At 45.1% G+C, this 16,389-nt stretch overlaps 1 protein-coding gene across 1 annotated transcript in view; it reads right to left on the minus strand.

The window, feature by feature from the left end:
• Window positions 1-16,389, minus strand: part of PCNX2 (pecanex 2) — a 295,105-nt gene that overhangs the window by 65,775 nt on the left and 212,941 nt on the right. The window contains exon 23 of the mRNA XM_028104596.2: window positions 13,395-13,524. Within this exon, the coding sequence (XP_027960397.2) occupies window positions 13,395-13,524 (130 nt within the window). The remainder of the gene's footprint in view (window positions 1-13,394; window positions 13,525-16,389) is intronic.

A 16,389-nucleotide genomic window follows, 5' to 3' on the forward strand; every position in this document is an offset into this window, starting at 1 on the left:
TTTTCTCTCATACTTCTCTCTCAAATAAATAAATTAATTAAAAAAAAAACAGCTAATCCCACAAGATTAAATACTGCATGATTCCAGTCATATAACATTCTTGAAATGACAAAATTACAGAGTTGGAGAATGGATTAGTAGTTGACAGGAATTAAGAAGGGGGTAGCAGCAAGAAGGACAAGCATGAGCTTACGGGAGGGACAACAGGAGAGATCTTTGTGGTGGTAGAAAAGCTCTGGATCTTGACTGTTTCGACGTCAGTATCCTGACTGTGATAGTTTTGCAAGCTGTTAGCACCTGTAAACTGGGTAAAGGATATATGGGGATCCCTCTGTATTATTTCTCTCAACTGTACATGAATCTATAAAGAGCTAAAAAAAAGTTTAAATAAAAAAATCTCCATAGCTAACAGCAGGCCTGAATTTAGTTACTATAATAATAATGCATTCATGTGCAATTTTCATTTCTGATCCAAACTCACTTACATTTCCAATTAAGATTGCTTCTCCCATTTCAGCCAGAAGAATCCAAGATTATCCAGCATTTCAAATACAGGATATGAAGTCCAACTATTCATTCACTGGAAGGTCATAAATATTTAGGGGGTGAAAAGTGTTTCTTCTCTTTCTGCAAATGCAACTAATAAAAATAGTAATAAAAACATTCACGTTGCATGCGGTTGGGCAAAGAGTCACCCAAAGGGGGACTTGAATAAATAGAGATGCAAAGGATTATAACAGCTTCATAAAGATTAAATTATCAAAAAGGTGTTGGTTTTTCCGCAAGTTTAACATGCTTAATTTAAGGTTTTGACTTCTGGGTGCTATATCCTTCCAAGAGGCCTAATGTCATTTAGAGTTGTGGGTGAAATTTCTTCTGGGAATGAAGACTCATGTAGTTTTGTTTTGTTTTGTTTTTTAATTCATTAGTGACCAGTGGAATGCACAGAATTTGGATTAAGATGAGCCCCCCACCCAGCAAAAAAGACACGGTCATCCTTGGCAACGAGCGATTCCCATTTGTGTACTGGCACACGCAGCCCTGGTGAATTAACTCAGGTCCTCCCATTTGCATAGCTGCTTGTCTCAGGAGAGGTAGCAACTTGAGAACACACTCTCTGAACATGAAGCCATTAACACACGGTGCTGTTTTGTCACCAAGGGATGTGGCACTTAATAAAAGCCCACCAGTGCGTTTCCTGCTGACATAGACTTTGTTTTTCCTTTGCCATTTTCTTTGCTTCCAGAGCATGACACTGTACTCTGCTCACATTCCATCTTAAAACCCCACCACTAAAACTGCAAGTTTAAGTCAATAAAACCTGAGTTCTGTTTCTAACTTGGTTAATGACTTATTAAACTGTGGGAGGGGTGTAAAGGAGAGAATAGCTTAATTCTCCTGATCCCCAGTTTTCTCGGTGCGTAAGATGGCAACTAAACATCACGCTGGACTTTGGGTAGGAAATTAAAATACAGAGCTGCGTTGATGACCGCCAACTTACGCAAAACTAAACAAAGAATCCCTTTAACCTTGTAACGGGCCAGTCACCCCAGGGAACAATGAGAGACGATGAGTAAATAGAAAATGCTTTTGGGGCGCCTGGGTGGCTCAGTTGGTTAAGCGACTGCCTTCGGCTCAGGTCATGATCCTGGAGTCCCGGGATCGAGTCCCGCATCGGGCTCCCTGCTCGGCGGGAAGCCTGCTTCTCCCTCTGACCCTCTTCCCTCTCGTGCTCTCTATCTCTCATTCTCTCTCTCTCAAATAAATAAATAAAATCTTAAAAAAAAAAAAAAGAAAATGCTTTTGATATCCCTGCAACAGTACATTTGGGTATAGATTTTTCTGTAATGGGGAAAAAGGAATAGTAAAGTTTATCCTGAAAATGTTTTTCAAATACCAAAATAGTTTGTGTCAAATCCTGGCTCCAGGAGCTCAAGGACAATAGGCAACAGATAACCAGTTCATTCATCGCTCCCAGTTGTCCTGCATTCGCCCCAGCCTTTCCCTAAACAAATTATTTTTTTAAATTTATTACCGAAGTATAGTTGACACAGAATATTGTCTTGGTTTCAGGTGGACGACACAGTGATTCGACAATGCTATACATCACATGATGCTCACCACGATTAAGTGTAGTCACTATATAGCATTATTACAATATTATTGACTTACTGACTATATTCCCTATGCTGTACTTTACATCCCTGCAACTTATTTATTTTATCACTTAAAGTTCATACCCCTCAACCCTCTTCACCTATTTCGCCCATTCCCCCCATCCACCTCTTGCCTGGAAACCGCCCGTTTGCTTTCTGTATTTATGAGACTATTTGTTTTCTTATTTGCTCATTTGTTTTGTAGTTTAGAGTCCACATATAAGTGAAATCATATGATATTTCTCTTTTTCTGTCTGACTTATTTCCCTTAGCATAATACCCTCAAGGTCCATCCATGTGGTTGCAAGTGGCAAGATCTCATTCTTTTTTATGGCGGCGTTAATATCCCATTTATATCTATCTATCTATCTATCTATATATATTTTCTTTATCCATTCATCTATCAAAGGACACTTGGGTTGCTTCCATATCTTGGCTATTGTAAATAACACCGTAAACATAAGTGTGCACAAATCTTTTCAAAATAGTGCCAAAACGCCTTCTTTGACAATGCTAAGAAAACCTCCTCCCTGATGGCTGTTCTTTACCCATGATAACTTTACATAGAAAGCTAGTGTTCTATCATTCCGGACTGCTCTTAAAAACTGCTTTTTAAAAACTTCATTTCCACATTCTGCATGGAGCACTGGGTGTTATGAACAAACAATGAATCATGGAACACTACACCAAAACAAATGATGTAATACATGGTGATTAACATAACAATAAAAAATTAAAAAAAAAAAACCCACTAAGAACTTTCTCTTCTTCCTCTTCCCCAAACTTCAAAGTATACCTCTCTCCAAAGCCTTCACTGACACTAGGAAAATAAGCTCCAACTCTATAACCTCAAAAACAAATCCTTTCTTTAATGTAACATAGAAGACATCACAAATGGAAAAGGAATGTAATACATTAAATTACCCTTTTAATCAGATAATAGATTTTCTTTCTAATTCTCATGTATGTAATTATTTTTCCATCATTGGTCATTTTTCATCTAAAAAATCTTGAAGGGGAGAATCAATCTATTTAACTGTTTATGGAGAGAAACAAACACAGCAATCCAGACACAAGAAAGTATTATAAGCCCTATATATGAATGGTGATTATGGCAGCCTGTTCCCAAAGGGACAAGGAAAAAAAAGAGTATGGCTTCCATGTCCACGTTATGTACTAATTTCATTAATCAATTGGTACCACTGTGTACCAAGAAGCAGCAACCATATGTGAAGCCTGGGCCAGGTCTCTTGGCTCCCAGTAAAGTAGGATTAAAGTCAGTCATGGAAATATGCTCAGGTAACAAGATTAAAGGAGCCCCACCTGATCACTGGAATGCTAAGAAATGAGTTTTCACCTAGAGCCTCAAATGCACACATTCCCCAGGACCCAAAGTGGCCGGCCCACAGCCAACTCCATCAGTCACGGGGAGAATGAGAACACACTGACCACGGTCAACAATATCCATTCTGAGCATTGGCCGATCACAGGAAAGACCTTCTAAAGTGCTCAGGGTTCTTGGGTTCTTGGGGGGTGAACCTGCATTATACAGAGGCCTTGGATCTACACAATAAATCTCCTGCACTACTGTATATGCGATCCAATGCAATAAAAGAGTTTGCAGATTTAATATGGATTTAAGAGCTATTTCCTGCCTTCCCTTGTTTGGAAGAAATCAGCCTGATCTCCAACACTTCCATAAAAGCTGGGGAAGGATCCCCCCCACCTCCGCCCACCCTCACTTGCTGCAGTGAAAAGGGTCCTGCCCTCATGCTGTTATTGACTTACGCCCCCTGAAACCGTCCATCAGCCTGACTCAGTCACAAAGCCTCGTTCTTGCGTGACCTTGAAGTGTAGAGTCAGCAGCCCCAGACAGCCAGGAAGCAGGTGGGCATGTTGGACTCCTTCCGGCAGGCACATGGTCAACTTCACTACTCTGCACTTTTCAAATTCTTTAACTGCTCAGCAAAATGTAACAGGACGCTGAGTAAAATTATGCACCACAGCATAATGAATAATAAGCTCAAACCAGTGTTATTTGAGAAATGCGCCGCACTGGAGTTCCTCAAAAGTGTCATCCTTCTGGAATATATTTGCATAATAGCTCATCGCCACACCTGAAGTGTCAAACCTTACTCCTGGGTATGTGTGTGAGAGCTTTCTCAACCGTCAGCAAAGCAGCAGGATGGGGCCAAGTTCATCATTAAGTTTCTCAGACATAACAGCATTCAGGCACAGACCAGAGATTCCAGTTGAGAAAAATCTGAGGCAGAGAAGGTACATGGAAGAACCGGCCTCAGACACGGGGCATGTCGGCCACGGAACCAGGGAAGGTTCAAACTCCCGATCTGCCACGCTGTCCTGGAGGTACCACAGGGGACGCCTGGCACCTTCTCTGGCTTCGAGCCTAGTTAGGACCACAGCATTATGGCTATAAAGGTCGGACCTTCATGCTGTCACTCCCCCAAAATAAAAGGTAGAGAGGAAGGGTCCCTTCGATAAAAGCCATCACTTGCTTTTTATTAGGAACCTTTGGATTTCAAGTGACGTAAACCCCAACTGGAAATGACTTAAGCAAAATAAGGAATTCGCTGGCTCACACAGCCCGAAGCCCCATTAGGCCTAGCGGGACCCAGGGGCAAGGGTGTGTCATCAGGAATCACTCTCCGTGTCCCGTGGCCCTGCATTCCTCAGTGTTTGCTGAATCCTCAGGCCAGTCTCGTCTCGCTTGGTGGGGACGAGAAGGCTGCGAGCAGCATTTGGCCTGCGTCCCACACCACCATGGAGGCTAGGAGGAAAGAGAGGATCAGCCTTTCCTGCTCGACTCCCTGCCCCGAGGCCCCAGAACTCACCCAGGCCAGGCAGAATCAACAGATCTCTGGGACTCTGCTGTGAACTCTGTCTTCTATTGCCTTGGCCCTTTGGCCATAGTGTCACTTGCTTGTCTGTTTCTTACCTGAGGCCTAAAGTCCAGAGAAACATTGTACGCAGAGCTAAGTTTCGGCAGAAGGAGGTGAAATCCCAGGCAGGCCCCGCACGGGCTGTAGGTTCTCAGTCAGTCCCAAGTCCTAGCCCTTTGGCTGAGCTTCACGGACACTGAACTCTTTTGAGGTCCTTTTGGCTTCTCAGTCCGCCTTGCACCTTCCTTTTATCATCGATGACTAAGAATGTTCCTTGCTGGTATCTCCTTACTTCTGTTCCTTTTGGAAAGTTTGGGACTTGGTCCACATTCCTACCCTGGCTGCACGCATGAGTCCCAGCACCCACTGTTTTCCCAGACGTGGCCCTGCAGTGGCTGAGCTATGTTAACCCCAAAACACGTCTCCTTTATCAGTCTCAAAGTGATTCTTAAGCATTTTTAAGTTACTTAAAATTCTCGAATTTATATGTGCTCCCAGACAACCCTGCATTGTCCCTTCTGTGGAGGGAGATTCCTAAAGACCTACCGTTAGCTCCTAGGAAAAGTGAGGGCCTTTTTTTCATTCCTTTCACAGATGTTTGGAGTTACTGAACACCCTGGAAAATTAAGGGCAAGTGATGGCTTCCAAGAGGAATTTTTCAGATCAGCCATTTAAAAAGAAAATTGCATCTTGAATTAGTTCAACCACCTTTCTGGGCCTGAGATTTTATTCAGGACTGCAGGTGGTTCCTCGGGGCCCATGAAGGCCACAGAAGCTGCATTTCTGCTCTAATCCCATGGCTCCAGACCTGGAAAGGAGGCTCACATTGTCGGTGATCACAGATTTCCCAGTGTGAGAGGTCCCATGCTCACGGCTCTGGCAGGGCTGGAGGCGGCAGGCCACACCAGACGGTTACCCCTCATGCCTCCTGGCTCGGGCTCTGGAGCTGCTGAGAGCCAGCCAGGCGACCATACAGACCAGGGCCCGTGAAGGAGGCAGCCCTGCTGAGAACGGCCGCGCCGTGGCCCCCGGACTAAAAGAAGCCACTTCTGGAGTCAGGCACACTCAGGGAAGGGGCCTCGGGGCCTGGGCTGCCCTGCCTGTCCTTCCAGCCCTGCTCCTGCTCTGAACAGGGCTCTTGTGAGGGCACCTCTTTCCTGTCCCAAGTGAGCCCTTTAACTGGCATTCACTGAACCGTCTATAGTGTGGGAGGCATTTGAGAGGGCACGGGACATAACGGAAAGTGGTCAAGGCTTGGAGTAAGACCAGACCTGGTTTAAAGTCTTGGCTTGGCCACCGACTTGTTCTGTGACCTTGGGCAAGTTATTTAACTTCCTGAGTTTCCCTTTTCTGATCTGTGAAATGAGAAAAATGAAATTCTACTTCCAGAATAGTTATACAGGCGAGAATGAATATATCTGGGAAGGTGAGCAGGTGTTTAGTAAATACAAAAACGAGAACCAGTACTGCGCTATTGTACTACTGTTGCTAATTGCAAATTTTAATTATAGTGCTCCATTTTACTACCAACCCATAAGCCAAATAAGCTTGCTACTTTGCATTTGAGAAAAAAAAAATGCCTTTTGAGAAACTCCATGCTTTGCACAAAGATCTTATAAACCATGCTTAAAATAGCTCAGTGGGTAGAGAACATCCAAAAAAATCTTCCCCTTGTGAAAAGGTAAAAAATAAAATGTGACGTTGAAAACTTCTCTCTTTGACGGCCTTGCCCAAGTCAGGCACCCAACGGCCTTGTCCTAGTGCATCCTCATTAACAAACCATGCGGGAAGACAGAGATGGTGGCGGGTAGGCAGAGAGTGAAAGTGAGGGGCTGGAGAGATGATGAACAGCATCATTGAAATGGACCTCTATGCACCGGAATATTAAAGCCTATGGGTCAAGAGTTGGTAAAGAAAATGTAATTTTTTTTCTTTTCTTTTTTTTTTTTAAAGATTTCATTTATTTATTTGAAAGAGAGTGAGCAAGCACAAGCAGGCAGAGGGGCAGAGGAAGAGGGAGAAACAGACTCACCACTGAGCAGAGAGCCCGATGGGGGGCTCAATCCAAGGACCCCGGAATCATAACCCAAGCCGAAGGCAGACGCTTAACCGACTGAGCCACCCAGATGCCCCGGAAATGTAAATTTCTGATTTTCATTTAACCACACATACATAAGATTGGATGATGAGGGCCTGGCTTGGCAACACTTTAGTAAAATAATTGAGAGGTTTTAGATTTTAGAAGGCATGAATGAGAGCCGAACATCTGGCACACAGGAAGTCACATCTACTGCGAGCTGAGTAGACGACATCTGGAACAGGCTAGAGGGGAGGGTTAGAGACAGCCCAGTAAACATCTGGATGAGGGCGGCGAGAATGCCTGAGGTCTGGACCATTTCAAAACATAGTGCTGTTTAGCCTGAAAGAGGGCCGTGAAGGGAGTAATACGTAGGAGGCACAAGGATGCCGGTTGCTCAGGCAGCAGCAGGTGTATCCGGGGAATTGTGGCATCCAGGTGAGAACACAAGGAACAGATCCAGCACAGTGAAGAGCCCACAGCCGTGGCAGACAAAAGCTCACCAGGGCTGCCTAAGAAGGCACAAGGGCTGCTCCCCCCAGAGTCGAAGAGGCTGGAGGACTCCCTTCCATGAGCAGCACAGGGGGGATTCTGTAATTCCAAGGGTCCGCTTCTGTATTCCAAACCCAGGAAGGCACTGGGAAATAACACAGTAAGATTCACGGGAGCCCACGGAGACTAGATGAAATATTTGGATCATATAGTCTGTCGTTTGATAAACCACAAAATTGTGACGCTTTAGAGATGTTTTTCAACTCAGGCTGCTATGTTGCTCAAAGAACAGGACCAGGCTCTGTGACGGGGTAAGGCATCAAAATAAACACAGCACTTAAAGGTGAAGACTGATATTTAAGGGGTGTGTGACAGCGCGCTGTCTGTGGATTTGCGGTTACGTGGTCCATACTTGGGTCCTTTCAGCGGTTGGTATGATTGTGCTCTGCCGTTTCAGAAAGGATTTCTGATAGGTTGTAAAGACGTATAAAATATGTCTAGACATAACTGACTTAAAAGTCAAATGAGAGAAGATAGAAATATAGGTAAGGAGAACAAAATGGGCACAGGATTAAGGAGGCACAGAGAGCCAGTCAACCCATTTTACAGAGGAGTTAACTGAGGCTCATAGACTGAATAAATTTCCCAAACACCTAACCAAGCCTATGGGCTGGGACTTTAATTGAGATCTGACAGACTGCAAAGCTCACACTTTCTGACGTCCTACCACCGCCTCAGGGAGAGCTGAGGATTAAGTAATGCTGATTATCTTCTTGCTAACTAGGGTGGGACCAAGCAGAATACTGCGTTGGATGTTTTTGCAGACCAGTCACATAAAGTGACTCCTATTGGTTAAAGCCTAGCACAGTGCCCTCGCGTAGATGCTTAATGCTCATTTGTGGAGAAGGATAATGCCCAGGATGATTTGACATTGTATTTTATTTTTAAAGATTTTGTTTATTTGAGAGAGAGACAGACAGCACTAGCGGGGGGGGGGGGGCGGGGTGGAGGAGGAGAGGGACAAGCAGATTCCCTGCTGAGCGCAGAGCCCGTGTCGAGGTGCTCGATCCCAGGACCCCAGGATCTTGACCTGAGCCACCCAGGTGCCCCTGATTTAACATTAACCATTTAAAACCAATTTAAGGGGTGTCACGCACCCCTCAAATATCAGTCTTCACCTTTAAGCGCTGATAGAAATATAACCACCATGAAAGCTATACTTGTCTTTCAATTTTAGTATATGTGCTGCCGAAGCGAGCACATATACTTGTCTTTCAGGTAGCTGTTCTATGCATCTCCTGATAGAGATGGTATTTTACATCTTATACAAGACTTCTGATCTATCCAAACAAACTCATTATTAATGGAACGTTTCATTCATTAGGGCTGAAGACAGTCACCTCCTTTAGGACCAAGATATTGCTGAGGTAACCAAAAACACGAATCAATACTTTCTAGCCTAAACATTTGTTTCACGTTAATGACAAAGTTTGGTTATTTAGTGATTGTTTATATAGAAGGAGAAGGGTGATATATCATAATATCAGAATTTGTTTCTAAAGCTTTTAAAATACTCTGACGTAAGGGGATTTATACACACAAGGCACTATTATTATAGTGCTTTTTTTGCCCTTGCCTGTAATTTAAGTGGAGACCCAAGGCAGAGCTCATTAAGACAGATTTTAAAGCCCTTACTAATCAAGAGAACATCAGTTTAACAGCGAACTTAGATTTCCTTTCCCTTTTACACAATATTGTGGGACTCAATCCATTTAAGAAATAGAGAACACCTACTATGTGCATGGCCCCTTAGGGACACAAGATGAAAAAGAAACAAGTCCAAACTTGGAAACAAGTATAGTTTATGCCAACCCTGGGTAGAATTTGCTGATGGCCAGAAGGCAAATTTGTCTTCCGAAGACAGCTGCTATAATACCTCTCATCCCAAAGGCCTTCCTGAGCCTTACCACTCCTACATCAAGAGGTGGAATCTGGGTGAGTGTGGATGGATGGGAAATGGGATTGGGGAAGGCGAGGACGGTTTCATGAAGGGCACAGCCCAGGGCAAGGCTTGGGATGAAAAATCCACAATATGTGAGGTATGACAGAACGTTTTGGGAAATAAGCTGGAAATTGAGATTAAGACTGAGGAGGGCCTGTATCTGTGCTGTCCAATGTGGTAGCCTCTAGACACATGTGGCTATTGAAATTTATTTCATTACAATTAAATAGAAGAAGTGAAAATTCAGGGGCGCCTGGGTGCTTCAGTCAATTATGTGTCTGACTCTTCATTTCGGTTCAGGTCATGATCTCACGATCTCATGAGATCGAGCCCCGCATCGGGCACCTGGCGGGGCATGGAACCTGCTTAAGATTCCGTTTCTCCCTGTCCCTCTGCCCCTCCCCTCCCCGGTTCTCTCACTCCAAGAAAAAAAAAAAAAGTAAAAATTCAGTTCCTCAGTCACAGTAGCCCCATTTCAAATGGTCATCAGCCACGCATGGCCAGTAGGTCTGCCATATTGGATGGTGCAGGTGCAGGTGCAGAGCATCTCCAACAATGCAGACAGAGCTCCTTACTGGATAGGGCTGGTCCATGTAGTATTCCTTCTTCTCCTCAGGCAGCTTGAGCCACCACAGGCCTTTGAGACAGCATGGAACCTGGTGCTCTATGTGCAGAACGGACGAGAGTGCAGGGGAGTCAGGAGGGCAGAGGACACATGTGTTGGGGAACAGGAAGCCTATGGATTTCAAGACAGCCCAGGAGGGGGAAAACAGACCGGCCATACTTACCACGTGGCTGGTGATTTACTTATCAGTTCCTTAGGATATTAAAATGGTTTCATGGGGCGCCTGGGTGGCTCAGTCGGTGAAACATCTGACTTCAGCTCAGGTCAGGATCTCAGGGTCCCGGGATCAAGTCCCGCATTGGGCTCCCTGCTCGGTGGGGAGTCTGCTTTTCCCTCTCCCTCTGCCCTCCCGCTACTTGTGCTCTCTCTCTCTCTCTCTCTCTCTCTCTCTCTCTCTCACTTTCTCTCAAATAAATAAATAAAATTTTTAAAAACTTTTTAAAAAATATAAAATGGTTTCATTACAGTGCTGGGCTCACTGGAGACTTGCAGAAACAAAGCCTGCTTTCAAAGGCCCGACAGAAAGCCTGGGAGGGGTGGCAAGGGAGAGGAGGCCCAGGAGAGGGGACTGCCCCCCGAGGGCACTGGCTGCAGCCCAGGCTGGGGGTGGCATGCCAGGGTATCCACTGGCAGCACGTGCCCACCGCACCTCCAGAGGAAGAGTTTCTTTGACCAGCCTTTGGCAGCGAGGGGACGACTAGTAAACAACTGCACAGAATCAATGGCTCCGTAACTCAGTGCTCCTTGGTGGGCCGTGGAGCAGGGAGAGATGCTCTCAGGCAAGCAAGCGAGCAGTCATTAGCATTTGAAATAAAAGCCAACAGTTTAAGATAGTTACAATGAGCTTTCCAGGGCCTTTGCAGGGATCCAGATGAGATTTCCTGCCATTTCCTTTCCCGCTACCCACCTCTTACTGTCCTGAATCCCATCACTGATCTTTTAAGCAGCCAGGCACCGGGCTCTGTATTCTGAAGCTTAATACAAGGTGACCAGCCAGGGTTGTGCATCAGGTTTCCCCCAGCGGGACCGAACATTTTCTCCAACTTGGCTCCTTCAGCGAGACCTCGTAGAGGCTGGACAGCCTCATCCGTGCCCGCAGACCCTGATGCCCCTCCCCACCGGCAGCCAGGCCCAGCAAAGGCAGACCCCTCCCACACATAACAGCGCTAAACTGGGGACATAATGGCTCACAACAGAATCATTTATTTGTGACACTGAGTAAGGAAATGGGAAGCCGGCTCTAGAGGCCCATACATGTAAGTAACCCACAGAAACTGACAGTTCAAGTACCATACTGAATCCTGCAAGTGAGGAAGCCAAGTAAGCAAACACAGAACACCAGAAGCATCTTGCTCCACACGGGTGTTAGGATGCCACCCTGCACTTAAACCTCCCCACAGAGCTCGCCCATTCCCCCTTCCTCTCGGGGACACTTAAAACCCTTTCCAGCTCAATGGGGATGCATCTTGCTTATGTCAGATTCCAGGCCAGAAAGACTGGCTCCTAACTTAACTGAGACTAGGAGACACAAAGGAAATCTTTTATACTAACGATCCAGTTGAAACAATCTTACACTTTCCTGCATGGTGAAGAGCAATGGCATTGCCAGTCCTCTTATTTACAAGTGTAAATGTGGTTTTCAGAGCTCCAAAATGATACCCCAAATTGTCTTCCCCTAAAGAAATTTAAAGTACCAAGTCAGTGCCTGTCATTTTCTTTTACTCTCTGGTTCTGTAAATATACATGGCATCTCTTTAAACAAACACAGAAGAGGACTTGCGCTTTTGTGCAAAATTTCACACAGGTACTTGTTGTACTGCCCAAATCCCACCTCTCGTGAATATGAGAAACCTGCCAGGAACCCAAAGGGTCTCCCCACCGCTTCCCGGCCTCCCAGCACTGGCCCCACAGGGAGTGCTCAGGTTCGATTAGTTCTCCCCCAGGGCACCCCTAAATGTGAGTTTGCCAGATGCGCTGGACGTAGTCATGGTAAACACCTGTCAGCGTGGGTCGAGGGGAGACAGGGACTTATATGAAGAGCAGTCAGAGAAGAATCACAGGGGCGCAGGCTCATGTGGGGCTCTATGTATATTAACCCATTATCTCCTCACAGCAAGTCTGTGAAGTAGGTCCCCTCATTCTGCCCCCATTTTACAGAAATGGAGAGAGAGGCCTGAGGTCACCAGCGTTAAGTGGCAGAAGTGAGATGTGAGCCCAGGCAGGCGGGCACCCCAGGCTGAGTTTTAATCACCACCTCCTTCTGCCTGTCCCACAAGTGTGTGCATTTTACGTCTAAGGGGAGAAACAGACAGCACAGACCTCCTCCATTAATGGTGTCTTGTATAAGACATAAAGAGCACATCGTCAAGTGCCAGAGTCGTGCAAAATGCAGACATACTGCTGAGGGTGGATTGGGGTTTATGGGGCTCAGCGCAGGGAAGGCTGTAAGTTGCGGGGAGGAGTTCTGGAATAAAAGTCTGCCTCCTCTGCCCCAGCGGCAGATGGGCCAGCTCACCAGCGTTCTCCACCGCCTGTTCGAAGAGGAGTTCCGGAAAATCACTTAGTGGACAACGATTCCACCTTCACGCCTTCCCTCAAGAAGTAACCGCCCCCACTCCATCACTGTTTGCTGGAGGAAATTTATGACCGGCCAGTCCACGCAGTCAAGAAAATACATAAATCATCTTCTACAAGTTTAACGGCGCTCTAGAAAACCCGGTGTTCTCCCTTATGTTGAGCTGTGAAGCGTGCACACTTGCACACGACACGCGTATTTAGGATACTCACAGAGGGTACCGCGGAGAGAGGACATGTGCCATCTGGGGGCAATCTCTGCCAAGCAAACAGAACGACGTGGGCTCCCTCAAAACCCTTTCTAAGGGCAACTGCAAATACTCAGCAGTGTGAACTCATTTTTTCTGCGCCACCAGTGAGACCTGGACTGGTACCCGACTGCAAATCTGCAATCAGGCCCATTCAGTGCCCCCGGGCTGAGTAGTGAATGGAGGGAGCCCCCAGAGGATATGTTCAGCCCCCAGCCAGTGAGGCATAAAGCCTGAACCTTGACACGGAGGAAGGTCAAGGAGCATCCAGAAGCATGAATTCTAGCAAAAGAATGTTAGCATCAACTTTGGGATCTTACTTGTAGTTTTTCTCCCAGAATTTCACTGGTCTAACATAGGAGGTGATGAAAATGACACTCCCGAGGAACGGGCTCAGTGGAGTAGAGAAGATGGAGGTGACAATCGTCTGAAAGAAAAGTATGGCGGAATCTGAGAATTTTGAGTTAAGGCAAAAAACCCCCACAAACCATTTTTTTCAGTGTTATTTTATATCGAAATATTATTTCAGATTTTGACTCGTTTATCTGAAAGCCGTTTTCTCGCCAAGGAAAGAAAGGAGGGCATGAAGGTGATCTCTCTGTATACGGAGTCAGGAATATAAAACTTTCAGTAGGATCCTGCTAGGTCTCGTTTTGCCAGCGTGAAAACCAAATGCTTCTCATAAAAATCCCCGCGGTCTCAGGGTGATTTATGGCAAAGACTTAATATCTGAGGTTTGAAAAAAACCTCTTTTTACTAGGGTATCATTAGCAGAACAAAACACACTGTGCTACATTTACGAAAGTATTAAGGAGCTTTATAAATAATTAAAATTAAATTACACTTTTTAGAAGAAATAAATAGCGTGGTGTGAGAAGGCAGCATCTCTGTTTCTCAAAGACTCTCCCCACTATTCAAAAAAATATATTCTTTATGATATATTGAACACCGATGGCTCAAGTCATGTCTGGTTTATAAGCTAAAACTGTAGACACATGAAGTCACAGCATGTTGCGCTCTGTATGGGTTTCTCACTTACTGATGGGACTCACTTTTACACACCGTGGTTGATCAGAAACATAATTGTCCAATATTAAAATTAGTACTGCTGCCATATTTGGATGAAAACCAATGAATTGATCTCTAGAAATCTGAGAGGGTGCCTGGCACAGACAGGAAGACTCTGTGTCATTGCCAATCAGGACATAGAAGTGATCCAAACGCCTTTATATACTCTCAGCCACGTGCTGGGGAGGGGTGGCTGTGGGGACCTCACCACCCATTTATACATAAATCCAGAAAAGGAGAGCCTTGTGCTGTCATAGGCACGTCCCCAGGTATTTTCACAGACTTAAGCTCAGAATTTTGCTTCAGGAATAAGTGTGTCTTTATTTTATTCTTTTTTCAACTTGCTATTTACTGCCAAGCAACTTCAGGAGTGAAATGACATATCCTCCATTAATAATCCATTCTGGTGTTGAATTGTTTGGGTAGCAAAATGATCTCTATGGTGCTACAATTTAAATCCAATTCCTTTTATTTTGACCTCGGTTCACACGGAGAGCTACAGAACAATGAGCTACTGTGAGATCTATTATCACCCATCTGTTTTCTCTTCATTGGAAAGCTGAAAATATCTAAATACCTGGGTCACAAAACACACCAAATTAACCATGCCCCTTGTCTCGGGAAGAAAAGAGAACTGCATGGGGGATGTCATGGAGTAAAGGTACTGAAAAAACGTGAGAAGGCAGAGCCACGGGGATTTCTCTGGTGGGAGGAGAGCAGGAGGGCACTGGGGGGTTTGCAGAAAAACCAGGACAAAGCCACACGGACGTGGGGCTGAGCAGATGCTAGAGAGGCTGGCCCTGCTCTTCTTTTCGATTCTGTGTATTTCCCCCAAGATTGTGTTGTCCATTTTTTAAATGCCAGAGACAATTAGCCAGAAGTTAAGTCAGGAAAGCAGTGCGAAGCTGTAAATAAAGTTCAATGGGGTAGGAAAGGAAAGTTTAACAGGTCTGAGGTAAGGCAGAAGTGAATAGGTGGCCTCAGAGGTTATTTTATTTAGGGGAAGATCAATAAAGAAATACAGCACGCTCTGGGCAAATGTAAAAGCCTGTAGGTATAATTGCTCACACAACGCTGAGAAGTGGGGACTCCTATGAGAGCCTGCACATGGAGCCCTCTTTGTTTCTTACCCACAGGGAGAGGGTGACTCTGTCAAAAGCTTCCATTAGCGTACATTTAAAATGAAAACATCCCTGTCAGTCCTTAAAGTTAAAAACAAACCATCTGAAGCTCAAAAGGACATACCAAAGATAAATTCTGCAACCTTCCCAATATACACATTTAACAGAGATAATCTGGCTGCGTCTGTAATTACTAGAAGACAATGGTCTTGCATGGTCTCTACACATAGTAAAAGGGTGAGCATTCTCATCCGTCCCTGGAGGTTACAAGCTCAGAAACTAAAAGAGGCTACCGAGGGAGAAAACATGCTAGTACTGGAAAAAGCAATTTACTAAACAGTGCCCTGCTGGCCTAAACGCTAATTCAGTTCCAAAATGGAGCAAATTAGTCCCTTCCTGATGCCAGGATTGAACCCACAGCTTCTTAATAGAGTGATAAAATAATTAACATTTCAAAATTAGTAAAGATCCAGGCCTGGTGCTTAGGAACCCCATAGCTTTGTCTTGACGGCTTAGACATCTGGTTTTCTAAACTATGATCTCATTATATTCGGAATGGTATAACGTTGGCTTCCAGATAACACATATCTACCTTTACAACTAGTCAAGGATGGGAAGGTGTCCTGGGATAAGGGGAAGGGGGGTGACGGGTCCTGTTAGCTGTCACATAACTGCAGTGGTCAGGCTCCCAGGTCACTTTGAAGGCTCTGTATCTCAGGAGAAGGGAAAATGTGGATGTCACTATCACGGGCAGTTTTGGGAACAAAGCACGGGGATCGATCAAGTGTTCTAAAACAGAGCCACCAGATGCCCAATGAAATCTACATCTCAAATGTTCAATTTCTTGAGAATGAGTCCACCCACCAAGAAAGCACTTAGATTTAATATGCACCGTGTGCAATCTGAGGTGGATACTAACACCGTGTTTATTCTTATAGGAGATATTAAGTGCCAGATATGAAGTGCTTGTGTGTGTACCCTCAGCACACAAACAGGTCAGGTAATTGAAAGTTATGGCTCCCAGGAGGGTCTTAACTCAGCTGTGGTACCATAAGGAGTAATTAGTATCGCTGAACTCACCTAACAAGGCATAAATAGGCACAAGAAATGCTACAGATCTGCATGG

This window comes from Eumetopias jubatus, unplaced genomic scaffold (genome assembly GCF_037043125.1).
Source record: "Eumetopias jubatus isolate StellerSeaLion01/CBP00866 unplaced genomic scaffold, mEumJub1_p1.0 scaffold_17, whole genome shotgun sequence".
NCBI classification, from domain to species: Eukaryota; Metazoa; Chordata; class Mammalia; order Carnivora; family Otariidae; genus Eumetopias; species Eumetopias jubatus.